Source organism: Mustela nigripes, chromosome 5, assembly GCF_022355385.1.
Source record: "Mustela nigripes isolate SB6536 chromosome 5, MUSNIG.SB6536, whole genome shotgun sequence".
Classification (NCBI taxonomy): domain Eukaryota; kingdom Metazoa; phylum Chordata; class Mammalia; order Carnivora; family Mustelidae; genus Mustela; species Mustela nigripes.
Window position 1 is genome coordinate 94,908,183 of NC_081561.1, and position 16,587 is coordinate 94,924,769.

The 16,587-nt window shown below is 41.0% G+C and overlaps 1 protein-coding gene across 2 annotated transcripts in view; it reads left to right on the forward strand.

Moving 5' to 3' along the window:
- Nucleotides 1-16,587, forward strand: part of SAMD5 (sterile alpha motif domain containing 5) — an 81,249-nt gene that overhangs the window by 36,472 nt on the left and 28,190 nt on the right. Inside the window, exon 2 of one of the 2 annotated variants that reach the window (XM_059399201.1) lies at nucleotides 14,290-14,544. The exons of the other annotated variant lie outside the window; for it this stretch is intronic. Within the exon in view, the coding sequence (XP_059255184.1) occupies nucleotides 14,290-14,352 (63 nt within the window). The 3' untranslated portion in view covers nucleotides 14,353-14,544. Of the gene's footprint in view, nucleotides 1-14,289; nucleotides 14,545-16,587 lie in introns of those variants that run through there. 2 annotated transcript variants of the gene reach the window in all.

Below are 16,587 nucleotides of genomic sequence, written 5' to 3' on the forward strand. Positions count from 1 at the left end.
CCAATCAGAACACTGTCCACCATTGAGGTGAATTACTTAAGTAATTCAGCGGTATAAAGGATTATACAGTGTATTTCTAGAAACTTACAAGGCATAAACACTTTGTTACCCAGCCTAGAAGTAATTGTTAGATTTGCTGACCCAAAAATAAGACCTTCCCCTCCAAGATTAACCTCTTTTTATTAGTTCTCGGTCTGCCCCAGTGCCATAACACACAGGTCTTGGCTGGGAAGAGTCCATGGTTTTTGAGGTTCCTTGATTTTGTGGAATAGAGTGTTGGGCAGCGAATGTTTACGTGTTAAAGCAGAACTAAGGTTTGGGTTTCTCTGTTGTTCTCTGGTGCCTTGTTGCCATTCAGCCTGGATTCAGTCCCCTGGCAGGGCTCTGTGGGACGTTTGCCTGGCATCATGGGAAATATCACCTTGCTTAGGAATCAAACAAGCCAGTTTCCCATAGCACGTCGGCTCTGTTCCTCCTTTGCCTCCTCATCAGTCTGTTCCTTAGAAATCTTAAAATCGCAGCATGATAGAACCAGAGGCTATCTTAAGATCATCTAACCAAACACCTATTTCATAGGTCAGAAAGCAAGTCCATAGAGGTTAAGGAAAATGATCCATTTTGGTGGGGCGGGGTCTGGGGAGGGAGGATATAATCTTGCCTGTTAAGAAGATACTATTCTTTTTTTGACATAATTAAATTCTTGATTGTGTTGCTCTTAAATGAACCATGAAAATCTAAGCACTTACAATGCAAGTGTGATTTTTAACTAAGGCTTTTTTTCCCCTCTCTGATCCGAATGTTAAGATGGCAGATGCATAACTAATCTTAGCTGAATCTATATTAAGGAATCAGCAAGGTGTCTTTATTTAACTTTCATGATCTGTGAATATAATGTAGTGTTAAATAGCATGATTTTGCACATTATGGCCTAAAATAAAAACAATTCCTCCTTTTAAGTGATAGTAAAATGCAGCAATGTGAAAGGTTATTTTCCATTTGGCCTCAAAGAGAATGAGAGGTACACAAGAAAAGAAGGTGATTTCAGCAGACTTGTATGTCTATTTTAAACACTGTTTTATCTAGGGGACAAAATTCAGCACTTGGACTTGCATTGTGGGTCATGCAGGGGAAACTCCTATCAGCAGAAGGGGAGGGGAAGTACTAAAATCCCTTGTTATCCTAGTTTTGCATTTTCTGAGAAATACCCAATGCATTGAGCCTCTGTGTTTTTGCTTGGGGATGTTTCCATGGAACTGTATTAGTATGGAGAGTAAAGCTAGCTATTCTGATTTCAGACATAAAAAATGTTGCCCTTTTCCCTTCTTGAAATACTGCTCTATAGTCTTGCCTGGCATATGGTAACCAAGACAAGAAAGTTGCGACCACCAGTGTTACGCTAAAGTTGGTTTTCTGGGGTTTGACTTTTTTTGGTTAAACAATTTTCATTCTAACATATCTGAATGTTTTCAAGAATGCAATTTTGATGATTTTAAATGGGGCGTGATCCAAAGAACGCAGACCCTTGAGGAATTAATACAAGAGTCTTGGGACCTCTTTGGGTACCAGACATTCCAGGGGATCTCTATATAAATAGTATGTTCTGTTCAAATGGGTTTGAAGGTGTTGTTAAATTCTTGGTCACTTTTAAAGCAATATTTTTTTTCAATCAAAGGGCAGTAGGAAAATAAAAGTATAACAGTAAGATTATTTATTTTTTATTCACATGCTCTTTTTTATTCACATGCTGTATGTGTGGGGGGGATTATGTTTTTAAAATAATTAAAGATGTCTTTATGCTTGAACAAGCCAAGAACTACTACTCTGGTAGTTATGTTCTATAGGACATGCTTCACAAAGCTAAATGAAATATTTAAAAGTTAATGGCTAGACAGTGCTTAAAGCATACACATTATTCATGATTTATTCTAATAACGTTTGTGGATGACTAACTTAATGCCGCCACACATCCATTTTGGTTTTTTCCCTGAAGATGTGCCTCAGTGTCTGTGCCTCCTTGGGGGTGGGTTTATAGAACTCAGTGATTGAAAGATGAAATCAAGTTCCATGCCTTTTATGGAGTGGGTGTTACAAAAAACACCCAGACACTTATATGGGCTTACAGCATGCCAGATACTGTTCTGAAGTCGTCTTAAAATATTAGTTTGCGTATAAGCTTACTCTGAGATGGTGGGACTACTGTTGTTCCCATTTTATAGATGGGAAACTGAAGGACAGAATGGTTAGGTTCTGTACCCAAGGCCACCCATACAGGAAGTAGTTAACCTGGGGTTTCATTTCAGGTTCAGACTCTGGTCCTGCACTATTTCCCACCCCCTCCCCCCCACTACCGCAGAGGATGTCCCTTCTTTTCTGGAAGAAAGGGATAGGTGGCTCCTGAGGAATAGCTGAAGGGCAGGCTGGTTTGGTTTGAGGTAGGATACTCTATGTGTTGTCCATTCCCCATCCCTAACCCTCAGCATCACACACGTGCACACACACACACACACAGCCCCCTGGGCTTTCTGGACACAGTGATCTTAGGGCTACCTTGTACTGTAACTGTGAGGTCCTTTGATCTGGGCTTTGTTCCCAAACCTTCTGGAACCATCACTTCAAAGAACAAGTATGTTGTAGTAAAAGAACTCCAGGGTATGATGGAAGTCAGTCCTTTTGCTGTGTTTTGCTGCGTCAGAGAACCCATGGATTTGTGTCTTCAGAGTTCATCTGGACAAGGCCAGCATCTTGAGGATTATTCCGATGACGTTCTAAGTCCTGGTCCTTTAAAGTGATCAGTGGAGGGTCACAGAGACTCTGTCTGATGGCATCAGCACGTGTGGCCTTTGTGAGACATTGGAAAGTGCCCTTCCTTTCCCTTGCCCAAACCAGAGGGGAGGTGGAACAGTAGCAGACAGCACAGATGCCCCGGACAGCCCTTCATGCTGGAGGCCACTGAACATGCAAATATGCTTTGCGAGGAATTGCTAAAGAGGATGATGTCTGTTGTCTTGCTTCCCTGCCTGTTCCAATTTGGCAGGTAAGGCCAAGGCCGAGTGGAGCACGCTTCAGCGTTCGGGAAGCCGGGATGGGGTGCCAGAAAGACCACAGTAATTTCGATGCAGCAGGCTGGCTGTGTTCACGATTGCCCGAGTCACTTCAAAAGCTCTTGTGGTGAAAGCTGGCGGGCACAGTCCCTTAGAGATGCCCCCCCACCCCCCCTCCCCACCCCGCACCGCCTCGGACCAGCTATCTTGGCAATCTCTCTTGCCAGACAGGAGAGGAAAGTCAACTTGCTTTCATGGCAGGAAGGCTCCAGTCTTTCCAGTTTCATGAGGCCAAGGCTGATGCAGAGCCAGGAGGGTAAATACAGCTCAATTATTAGGAAGGAGCTTTTATTTCAAAGGGTGGAATTCTGTTCTGGACTGCTGAGCTGGTCAGAGATTTGCTGGTGCTGATTTTGTGACATCTACCTTGCCTCTTGTATCTGCAGGTAGTATGGAGTATTGGTTCCCAAAGTGTGCCCCACAGGCCCCAGGGGTTCTCCAAGATCCTTTTAGGGGTCTGAGAGGTCATAATTATCTCATAGCAACACTGTGACCATCGTTGTCCTTTTTCACCTTGTACCAGGAGCACAAATAGCAAGAGTGAATAAAAATGCTGGCTCATTAGTGCCAATCAAGGCAGGGACACCAAACCGTGTTATTAGGGTTTATTGTGTTCCTTGCCTATACATGCCCAGAAAAGCCCTTTTCCTTAAAATATCTTTGAGGAAGCCATAGAAATTAGCAAGTTTATTAAATCACAATCTCTGAGTACATTTTTTGAAAAAAATATTCTGTGTTACAAAAGGAGAATTGTTTGATGGCAGGGTGCCCCCAAATAGCAGCGTGTTGGCATATTGATTACTTTGAATTAAAGTTCCATGAGAAACAGCTGATGCAAGAAGGATGCTCTCTGAGTGTCCTTTGTCTCTCTGAAAGCAGAAAATAAATCTCCATGTGAATGGTCCCCTCTGTGTGCCAGGAGGAAAGGAGCCATCCTTATCACCAGAGATTGGGAGTTCAAGGCCAAGAGGGTCTATAAACAAACCTTGTTACTTCTATCCTAAGTTTCTGCCGTAAGCCTGAACTTTTTTGTCTTGTCAGTTCTTTACACATTTATTGTTTCTTTGTCTAAAAGGTATAAAAGCTGCCTGCTTTTGTCACTTCTTTGGGTCTCATATCTTTGGGGCCTTCATACAAAATTAAGTTGAATTAGTTTTTCTCTTGTTAGTCTCCTCCTTTATTACAGGGGTTTTCTTGGCCAAGTACCTAGAGGGTAGGAGGAAATTTATTTTCTTTCTCCTCCATACCCGTAAAGGCTTCTTCTGCAAATGGAAGTCTGTGTGAACCTTGTCTCTTTGCAAACCACGTCTACTGTGGTTGGAGTTGCTAGCCTTACCTGCTGCTTTATTCATTGGACATCATTTTCAGTTGAAAGAGTAACTAAGAAACAAACCATGGTTATTTAGACTTTGGTAAATAGCAGATATATTCACACAGTGAGTGAAGAGTATTTGTTGTTACTGGTAAAATTTGAATATTCAAGTAAGAGTTCCATTTTGGAAAACTTGTTTCTGTCACTATGAGGTTGACAGTTTTCCAGTACTTGAAAGCTTTTTTTTTTTTTTTTAAAGATTTTATTTATTTATTTGACAGACAGAGATCACAAGTAGGCAGAGAGGCAGGCAGAGAGGGAGGAAGGGAAGCAGGCTCCCTGCCGAGCAGAGAGCCCCATGCGGGCTCAATCCCAGGACCCTGGGATCATGACCTGAGCTGAAGGCAGAGGCTTTAACCTACTCAGCCACCCAGGCGCCCCCACTTGAAAGCTTTTTTGATGAAATGGGCAATCACATTAACAAATTTACTTTTTTGATATCAAATAATGCTATGTGTTAAGGTTTAGAAGATCAGCATAACCCAGGAACCTGCCATTTTCCAAATGACCGGTACATGATGTGGGAAAATTGTATTTAAGAAGAGGTCCATTAACAATAACTAGACTAGGGATGTTAACATAGTAGACAGAGTATGAAAAGTTCATTGATGTGGTTTCAGGTTTCACGATGCAACCGACTTTTAAGAAGTTGCTTGACAACTATCTGTTGTTGAGTCTTGGCATGTTATCAAAAATAATACAATTATCTATCTAAAACTATGAAAATAATCTTCCTTTTTCTGATGACACATCTGTGTGAGGCTAGACTTTGTTCAGACACTTCACCTATAAAAACATTGCCGCAGATCAAATGTGGAAAAAGTGAGAATCCAGTAGTTTGTTCCACCACCTATTAAAGAAATATGCCAGAATGCAAAATAATGCCATGCTTCTTATTAATTTGGAGGGAGAGGAATGTATTTTTGTAAAAATCTTACTTAGGTTAACATGTAATGCATTTTCTATTTTTATTTTTAAATGAATTAAATATTTTAAACATGTCTCAGTTGTTATCTCAAATACAATAAACATCAATAGTTATAACCCACAGAAACAAAAGCTCTTTGGAATCCTCAGTGGTTTTTAAAAATGCAAATGGATCCCAGAACCAAATGTTTTGAGAACTGCTAATATAGAGTATTATAGGGTTTTCCAGCTAGAGAGATCCTGTCAGACAAGTCAAAAAAAGTCTTCTAGATTAGGAATAGTGATTGTTTCATTATATGTCTTTAAATGTATTGATGAAAACTATTTACATATTTTCCTCTTTAAAATGAAAACCTCGTAGCAATCAAATATGCTTACCTTGCACATTAAACTCTCATTCGTCAATAACTTATATCAAAACAGAAAAATATGGGCAATTATATTCAATTTGAACTTATTAGAAATACAAATATCCACATACATAGTGTGTTATTAGTAGAGAAATGGTTGCAAATAGCCACTGAAACCTTCTCTTGTCCTGTAATTTAAAACAAATCATAAATAGTCAAATAAATAATAAATAAGCCTTGGACATTAAGCAAAAGAAAAGCAAGCATTTCAGATTCTGATTATTTTCTATTTTTGATGCTGTAGCAAGTCATGGTTAAATCTGTCTGATTTTTTATATACATGGAGTCCATGTATAAACATAGTGTATAGTTTTTAATGTATTTTTTTATAAGTCCTGTTTTTCTTACATAATTAATTTAAATACTTTGCATCATTTATTTAATATGAAGAGGCAAAGTTTTCCTTGTATATTATGAATGACATTAAATATAATATCTAAGTAAGCATTCTGCACAGATTTTGATGTTCTGAATAAAAATACTTTTTGCCTAACGTCACATTTGCATGTAATGCCAAAAACAATGAAGTGATTAAAAATATTCCTGAGAGCATTTGAGAAATTATATATTTCTGTGAAAGGGTTCCCTATTAGTTTCTGAGGGCTCTGTGACAAAGTGCCACAGATGGAGTGGCTAAAATCAACAGTAGTTTATTCTCACCTTGTTCTGCAGTCCAGAGGTCTGCCATCAAGGTCTTGCTGGAGCCATGCTCCCTACAGAGCCTCGAGGAGAGAATCCTTCCTCGCCCCTTCCAGCTTTGGGTGGCTCAAGGCTTTTTGTAACTTGGTTTATGGCTGCGTGTATCTGTGTTCTCTGCCTCTGTCTTCATACGAGCTTCTCAGAGGGGTTTCCGTAGTGTAGTGGTCATCACGTTCGCCTCACACACGAGCTTCTCCTCTGTGATGTCTCTCTGCTTACTGTCCTCATCTTATAAGGACACAGTGACAGGATGTAGGGCCCACCCTAAATCCAGGATGATTTTATCTTCAGAGCCTGAACATCCTATAGAAGCTCTATTTCTCAGTTCACTTTCTGAGTGATGTGAACTTTGGGGAACACTATTCATTTATTACACATTCCCAATCAAAAGTGCTGGGGAGTTCAGACATGCTTTGGTAAGGGTAGGCTTTGCTGCTGGACAGATCCTGTCTGCCACCGATGAGCCCTTTGACCCAATCAGGTTATCTACACTGTGGAGCCTCAGATCCCTCATCTGTAAAGCTGGGTCTATGCCAGGCATCACACAGGCTTATGGTGAGAAGTAATGGAGATCATGCATAGATACACGGTATTCTCAGTACAGTGCCTGGCACAGAGGAAGGTCACTAAATAAATAGAAGTATTTGCTCACTGTTGTTAGGCCAGGAAGATAATAATAATAATCATAGTATTTACTACAAACTTACTGTTAAGGGCAACTATATTGGTGATAATTATAGTAAGATTAGCGGCTTAGTGCTAATGGTGTCTTCAAAGACCATCAGTACCTAATCATGGATGATTTTATGGTGACACTGTAGAGAGAAAGAGAGATGGAGAGATGAAAACCGTTAAGTGAGCAGCCCGTGAGTTTGGTTAGAAACAGATATTACTGTAGAACAAATGTGTTCTCCAAAATTGCTATGTTGAAATCTAATACCCAGTATGATGGTATTTGGATGTGGGGCTTTGGGAGGTGGCCGGGTGATGAAGGTAAAGCTCCAAGATGGGATGGGTGCCTTTATAAAAGGTCCCCCAGAAAGCTCCCTCACCCCTTCTGCCATGGGAGGCCATGGCGAGAAGATGGTGTCTCTGAACCAAGAAGAGGGCATTCACTAGACACTGAATCTGTGGGTGCCTTGACCTTGGACTTCCCAGCCTCCAGAAATGTGAGACATTTCTTTTGTTCTATCGGTCCACGTGGATGGAGACAGTCACCAATAGGACTTTCATCAAGAGATGCACCAAAGGGGCGCCTGGGTGGCTTAGTTGATTAAGCGTCTGCTTTCAGCTCAGGTCATGATCGCAGGGTCCTGGGTTCCAGCCCCACATCAGGCTCTCTGCTCGGCGAGGAGTCTGCTTCCCCCCCTCTCTCGCTGCCTGCAGCTCCCCCTGCTTGTGCTCTCCCCCCACCCCCATCAGATGAATAAATAAATCTAAAATAAAACAAAGCAAAACAAAAGGAAAAAACCCACCAAATGTGTTAGGAAGACCCGCATTAGAGGACAGAACATCGACACGCAGCACATTCTAGCATTTATCCTTATTTCTGTTCTGGATTTGTATCAGTTATTTCTAGGCCTGTGTCCTGATCACTATTTGGGGTGGTATTTGGAGACTTTGAAGCGTAAGCAGAACTCTAAAGGCCCATTTTACTCTAATTCCATGTAGAGTCAAATGCAGTGCAGCTGTCATGGTGACCTCGTGTCACAGTGCCCCTGGTGGCTGTCTCAGACTTCTTCCCTCTCCTGAAAGCCCTACCCTGCCCCTTTTACCCCTCGCTGTGCAGATAGCCTCAGTGATGCTTCCTGAGAACTAGCAGTTCTTGCGCAGGAGCTCCTTCCCTTTCCGGCCTTCCCATCTGAATGTTCTGGCATCTTTGCCATCTGATCTTTCCCTCTATTTATGATGAGGAATGACCCTTCTCCCCTCTAAGAATAATCCCTCCCCCTGGGTAGCTACTCTTATCCCAAGTAATTATTTTGATCCCATAATTACCCTTTTGTTTTCCGGCATTTGGTCTCTCTCCGTGGAAACCTTGCACTCAGTCTGTAAATATACCTTAGCTCCCTCGTTGTTCTTAAAAACACTGTCCCCCCTAGCTACCAGTTCTCCTTCTTTAACTGTACTGTTCCGCTTCTTCAAAGTGCGGTGACCTAGCCTCAGCTGCGTGTTGTGACAGCTGTTAATTCTTATAAAATTATTATTGAAAGAACAATACAGAACCCCCAATAGTTAAATCTTGAAAATTTCTTCTTGGTAGAGATAAAATGTGGCTCTAACTCTAGGCAGTGAGGAGGTCTAGGGCCTCTGAGCCTTGTTTCCTGGAGCTTGGTACCACTCAGACCACAACCCTGTGTGGTGTTCTCAGTGTGGGGGAATTTCGCATATGCAGAATATCCAATGATGAGTCCCACGGAGTGATTTTTAGAAATCGGGAATTTACATAGCTGTGCTGTTGGGAAAATTATAAAATCGGTTAATGCCCTGAGGCTAGTATAAACAAAGACACTTTTGTGTTTTAACCTCTGAATTTGTTCCTGAGAGTTTGCTGAATAATAAGTGGGAGGAAATTTTCCAGCCTCCCCAGTATACTTTCCATTTGCTGAAAACCTGCAGATAAGTCCTGAGTGAAGTTTAGAACCCATGTGGGTCGAGAGGAGGGAGTGAGAAGCGTGCTTGTGCAGTTTATTTTAGCCTACTGAATTTTTTTTTTTCAGGAACTGGATAGTAAATCGGTACTTCGCAAGGACACACCACAGATGAAGACAGATAGGAGAACTGCACAGAAGAGTTTATATAGCATCGGGGGTTTGTGTTAAAAGTAAAAAAGCAAAAAAACAACAACAAAACAAACAAAACACCAAAACAGACCAAAAAAACTCCCAATATACGTAGATCATTCTGGATTAGGTCAAACATTTTTTAGTCTTGAACAAAAAGTCCCTGGGAAATCTTCCCTGTACGATTCCTCTAGCAGAAAAAGGACATGGAAGCCAGCTAATTTTATAACATAAGAGGGCATCCTCCAGCTTAGTGGGGTCTGGGAGGTGGCTTTGGCCTTCCCTAGGGGACTCTCAGAAGCCTTTTGAGGAACTGAAAGGTGACCATTACTGGTAGAGTGGACATATATCGGAAAGTTTTTCTCTGTTGTATAGACAAAGGAAAATATGCTCCCAGCTGACTTGCTAGTATTTTCTATAGAAACTTAGTTTACTGAGAAATTACACATAAAAATTATGCTGTAGATGATTCAATCAATCAGCAGTAGTATATATATTCCCACTGGAGATACAAAGAAGTATGCAATGTGTTTCTGCGCTTGGAGAAGTTTAGAGTTAAAATGAAGCTGGATTTAAGCCCTCCTCTTCTAAGCCAATTCTAACCATCCTGGGTTCCATAACGAGAGGCAATGTGTTGTGGCTGCATGTTGGTAAACTTAGCTTGAGAAAGTCATGACATAAAAAATATCTTTCTGGGGTGCCTGGGTGGCTCAGTGGGTTAAAGCCTCGGCCTTCAGCTCAGGTCATGATCCCAGGGTTCTGGGATCAAGCCCCACATCAGGCTCTCTGCTCAGCAGGGAGCCTGCTTCCTCCTCTCTCTCTGCCTGCTTCTCTGTCTACTTGTGATCTCTGTCTCTCTAGTAAATAAATAAAATCTTAAAAACAAAACAAAACAAAAAAACCTTTTTGTCTTGTCACCGGACCACCCACAGATTCAACTTTGTCCCCCTTGTGTCATCCAGAAGGAGAGAAGGTAGTATTTGTACCATGAATCTTAAGTTTTCCTTATGAGATGGTTGTCCCCCACCCTTGTAAGGAATTATATGGGATATTAATGTACACTCACTAGTCGTGGGTGTTTATCACAGCAAACAAATGCAGAGATTTTCTGTCTCTTGATTGTACGCCTACAATGGAGCTCTATCCTTTAGAATAATAACACAACAGAGAAATAATTTTTACACGGGATAGCCTTCATAGAACTCTGACTGTCTTTAGTTAGTGGGGAAAAATCCCAAGCTAAAAAGAGTAACAGACTTGAAATTAGTTAAAATTCAGAATAATCACCTGAGGAAAAAAAATGTAATCTCATAAATCTTCATTTTTAACCACAGGAATGTCTCTTTATTCATTCAATAAATTTTGCTGCCCCTCTCTGTTTCTCAGATTGGAACTCTAACATAGATTAGAATTGGCAAATATCTGTGAAATGAAAGGATTCCCCCACTTCCCCTCCCCTTTCCCATAATAGAACGAATATAACTGAGAAAGTCACAGTTCAGTTCAAGAATTAGGTTTGTGTAGCCCTAATAATATAAGAACTCTGCTTGACACTGCTTTTATTTTATTTTGCTCCTTTTCAGTTTTCCAAAATTCATTGTTTATGCACAGCACCCAGTGTCTTGTTCAAAGACAGGTAGGGGGAAAAAGAGGCCACAGAGCTAAGAAACTTTAAAAAAAACAAAACAAAACAAAACAGTATTTCCCTAGAAATAGGGAGATATAATTTGGAACATTACAAAAAACAAAATAAACAAACAAAAAACCCCACAAACTACTGGCCTTCATTATTCACAGGAGCAAGACTCCAGGAGCACCGATAGAACCAAAAATATAACCTGCTATTTATTGTACCCAAGGTTGGGTTTCATGATTTCGAGAAAGGACCAGAGTTGCGATAATGCCGTGCATGATTTTTTTTGTCAACCCAGTACTGTATCCAAAGAAGCCTTTTGATAGATAAGCAGATTATTAGAGAGCTTCTCTCTTGGTAGGCTTATCTCAGATAATTTAGAGGAGGAAAGGAAGTATGAAAAAAAGCATGGTGAGGTGAGAGCAGCTCTGTGGAATGAGGCCAGCCTGGCGGTACCTGTCTGCCCCTAAGACTTAAACTTACAGCTGTTTCTCCCTAAAGCCAGCCAGAACTTTAAAAACCTGTTCATTTCTGTTCCACACGAAGAGTGGGATTGATCAGGCGACGTTTCCTTGCAATCATGTGGCCTCGTGCACTGAGCTCATTACTGCTCTCCGAGACTGTTCTCGCATCGTGAAAACTCTCCGTGACCCAACTGTGGAGAGCCTGTTTGTCTGCCTCCCACCTTCTCCCCGAAAGAACGGAAAATAGCCAAATGCAAGGCTGGGCTTGTTTAATGAACGTGATTTGTTTTTGTTGAACGAGAGGCACAGGAGGTTTCGCAGGCCGTCAGCTTGATGCTAGATTTGTGAATGATTCGCGATCCACATCTTTAGAGGGGTTTAATACGGAGGTGTCTGTGCTTGCTCGTGATAACCTGTCCAAAGGCATTTTCTTTACTTTCAGAGATTCCTAGAATAAAAATGACCTTTTAAAGGTAGATGGGACCATCTTTCTGACGTCCAGAGCTCTGTCTAGCATGGGCAGGCATCTGAGAATCTTCCGTTTTAATAAGTTTGTCCTTACTATGTGACCTCTTCCTTCCCTCTGTGACTCTTCCTTGATCCTGGCTCTGGTCCTCCTCTGCCATCTCAGAAACCTGTAATACTGTGACCTGAGGCGCTTTTTGCTTTCTCTCTCTCTCTGTCTCTCTCTCTCTCTCTTTTTGTTTTTTCATTGCCTTCTCTTGCACTGTATTGACTAATACAGATTTTGGTGGAATGCCTTTTCATTCATTCACCTGTTTCAGCATTAGAAACTGGACTGACTTGAGGTGCCTGGGTGGCTCAGTGGGTGAAGTGTCTGACTCTTGATTTTGGCTCAGGTCATGATCCCAGGGTCATGGGATGAAGCCTTGCATCAGGCTCTGCGCTCAGCATAGAGTCTGCTTGGGATTCTCTCTCTCTCTCTCTTCCCCCCACCCCTCTCCTTGCTCGTATGCCCTTTCTGTTTCTCTCAAATAAATAAATAAAACTTAAAAAAAAAAAGAGTCTTGCCTTCTTTATATTAGGGAGACTTCCCTCTTGTACAAACTTCCCCTTGTTCCCTGCCGAAAAGTTAGTCAAAACAGATTGAGCATTACTTTTCCACAGTTTGTAACTGAAGGTGATTTTAATAGAGGCACTGCCTTAGATATGAGTTTATTTGAGTGATTATTTGAATTTAGTAATTAGTGGTACGATATTATTACTTAATAATATAGAAAAAAATGACTCATAAAGATCTTGATTCCCTGGAGAATAGATAGTAACACTTTTTCTGAGCATAGATATTAACACTTTTTCTCCATTTAGATGTAATTGTTGGATGATACTACCCAAACTAATTAATAATGACATATTAGTTAACATATTGCCATCAGCAGGTGGCTATTTGAACAGGGGTGAAAATGGCATGTGCTAAAACAAATTGTTGTACCCTAGAGAAATGTGCAGAATTATTTTTTAAGAAGATTGTCTTTTAATGGTGTCTGCAATGTGTTTTGTTTTGTTTTGTTTTTTTTTCACTTAACACAGCTTTAAGAGATGAAACTGGGGGTAAGACTGGAGAGATAGCGACTAGAAACCCAAAACAAAAGACAACAAAATTGATTCAACCTTTACCAAAAGCTTTTCGAATTGGAAAACAAAGTGAAACAAGTCAACAGTGGAGTCCGAATGACACAGTCCGCCTGTCAGATCAGAAATCACACAGACGACTCAGGGCTCCTCCTGCTACCATCGCTCTCTCTTGCTTTCTTCCTCCCCTCTGTCTATTCTCGATCTGTCAGGGGATTGGGGGCAAACGGCAACATATGGGCAAGAAACTGTAATCTGTGGTTGGCTTTCAGTTTCAGGCATCACCGTGACAGCGAAGGGGTTAAAACTGTCAACACCTATCAGAGCTCGGCGATAATTAGTGTAATAGCAGGCCCAGAACATTGGCACAGATGACCACACCACAACAGATGAATTCTACCAGGGTCCTGCTTTGCGGGGAGTCATTCTTCCTTTCTTCCAGCTCGTGCGCAACTATGCTTTTTAAATGCCTATGTGAAGAAAGTTGCTGTTTGTGCATACAGATGATTCTAGTTAAAGATATGGTGAATCTTTTTTATTTCAGAAAGTGCTCTTTGAATTAGTGCTTACAGATAGATCTGTAGCCTCTGAGCACCAAGATAAAATGTCTCCAAGTGTGTCGATGCTTGCTCTGTTAACCAAGGATGCTCGGATGTCATAGGGAGGTGTGTCATTTAGGGAGAAAAACTGTTTCAAGATATACTTTTCATTAATATTCTTTTTTTACTTTCTTGTTCTTACAAGAACTGTAAAAGGAAAAACAGAACCTTTTTAAGCAAGACAGGTTGGAAAAGAATAAAATACATTTTTCATTTAGTAACTTCAAGGAGAAAATGGATAGATAAAAAACAGAGACTTAAAGCTATTTTTTCAGGGATGCCTGGGTGGCTCAGTTGGTTAAATGTCTGCCTTCAGCTAAGAGCATGACCCCAGGGTCCTGGGATCGAGTCCTAAATCGGCCTCCTTCCTCAGCTGGAGCTTGCCTCTCCTTCTGCCTGCCACTCCTCCTACTTGTGCTCGAGCTCTCTGTCTCTGTCTCTGTCTCTCTCTCTCTCTGACAAATAGAGTCTTTAAAAATGCTGTTTTTTCCAGAAGTCCATGTGGTAACCAGAAAGGGACAATTGTGACTTAAAAATAGGAGCAGCAGTTGGTAGAGCATATGACTCTTGATCTCGGGGTCGTGAGTTCAAGCCCCTGGGGGGTCAAGTTTATTTAAAAAAAAAAATAGGAGCAGGAGCCCATGATAGACTAGGGGAAGAATGGGTAAAGGAGAAACCTCAATAACCCAGATATGTTCAAATCCACAGGTCCCAATGGCTGGCATCCTAGAGTACTTAATGAATTGGCCGAAGTCATCACAGAACCGCTAGATATCATTTTTGAGAACTCGTGGAGGACTCATGAGGTGCCTGAAGACTGGAAATGGGCATATTTAGAAACTTCTTTCAAAAAGGGAAATGGATGATGACCCTGGAAATACTCAACAGCTTAACTTTTTGCTTGGAAAAATTCTGGAATAACCAACTTAGTACACTGGGTAACTAACTTATAATAGCTAGAAACAAGGCATATTTCATACATGAAGAGGTATTGGGTTTGGTTTTGAGATCAGGTCTTGTGCCTGTTTTGGGGATCCTCCCCTCCATTCTCTGAATTCTTGATGGCTAAGGAGTTTGGGTCATAACTAATTTTAAGTGTAATTCAAGACAAAAAGTAGGTTTCTGGCATTGGCTCATTATGTCATTTCCATATGAGCCTTTAACTTGAGAATTAGGGCCTTTACTTTATATTTTAGCATACATCTTTTTTTTTTCCACTCCATATATGACTGTGTTTTCATGGGTTGAGATATTTTATATGATTCTCTATAGAATAGTTTGGTGACAGAACTCTTATTTTAAGGTGCTTTACATAGTTATTTCGTATATAGGTAGGATCATAGAGCTGATGAATTGAGGAACATTGGCAAGGGGAAAGAGTTTGTTCTGATTTCTAGCGTTTAATTTAGCCTGAAGTGTAGTGTTAAGACCAGGAATGGTATCTTGCTCTCACAGACAGCTGAGCAAGATCAGTTGTGTAACTTGATCTCTAGTTTTCCTCACTCCTTGGGGACTGTCATGGCCATTGCTGTTCTCCATCCCCCCTCCCCCCACCCCAATCAGGTTTCTGATGTCAGGCCCATGGGGGCAGGGAGGTTGGCAGTGGCAGCCATTAAGAGCCCTGCATAACACAGCCCAAAAGGAGAGTAGAATAGAGTGGGGGAAGGACATCAAGACACATCTGGAGTCTTTCTAATTCTTACTGTGCCTGCCTTTGGCTGTGGGTAGTTTTATTTCCTGCTTAGGAAATGTAGCTATGTTGATGGGACCAAAAAAGTAATTGAAAGGAAATTGTCAAAGAAGGTCCAGGTATTCCACAGGCTGGGGGATGGGGGCAGGGGAACACGGCTAGGCAGCTTCAGAGAGCCCATGAGCCATTGGTCCTGTTACAGAATCTTTCCTGCACTACTTGGAAGTACACGCGATCTGCTAAAGTTTACCTCAGTATTGCGAAGCTCAAGACTAGGAAGCTCCCAAAGGAGAAGTATCTTACGTGCATTTTCTTCCTGGTGCGTGCTAGTCTCTAGGTGAGCAGTTTAGGTCTCCAAGGTCTTTAAAAATGTAAGATTTACCTAGTTTATCTACTTCTAGAGATTAATTTTGATACCATAAAATCTCATTCTTAAATGCAAATACAAGGAAATGAAGCTTGCAAGAATGTGTAAATGGTCCTTTAAACTGTATGTAGCTTGCAGATAAGTAAGGATTAGACTCCAATCAACTTTTCTTATTTTTTTTTTTAATTTTTAAATTTTTTTCAAGTGAACCAGAGTCTTTCAGATTTCCAGGCTGGATTTTTCTCTCTCTCTTTCTTTCTTCTTCTTCTTCTTCTTCTTTTTTTTTTTTTTTTTTTTTTTAGATTTTATTTATTTATTTGACAGAGATCACAAGCAGGCAGAGAGGCAGGCAGAGAGAGAGGGGGAGGCAGGCTCCCCGCTGAGCAGAGAGCCTGATGCAGGGCTCTATCCCAGGACCTTGGGATCATGACCTGAGCCAAAAACAGAGGCTTTAACCCACTGAGCCACCCAGGAGCCCCTGGGTGGCTAGATAGATTATGGATATAATTTATTGCGATAATAAATCGCTTCCTGTTCAAGACCCCATTTCCAGGTGCAGCATCTGTGGCAGATTTATTTCACAGATGCGCATTTACATGCATTTGTTGAACTGTTGCTAGAAAGAACCCAATATCTGAAAAATCTCTTATTTTCACCATTGGCATTATAATGCAATCTACTGTAACCAAGAAAAGGGACTCTGGTTATTTCAAGTTTTATTTTCTATTTGTGTAATATCTAAGTGCAGTTAGCTTGCTGAATTTTGGATCTCTTGGTGTCTGCTATTGGAATTTGAAAATAATGACCTTTTAACTAAAGAGTGACAATCTAGAATGCTGAGTCAGCCAATGGACATGAAAGACTTACCTAAAGCCAGACAGAGAAAGCTTTAAGCAGAGAAGTATTAAAGGAACCACTCAGTTCCTTTAGCATCAAATCAAGGTCAGGC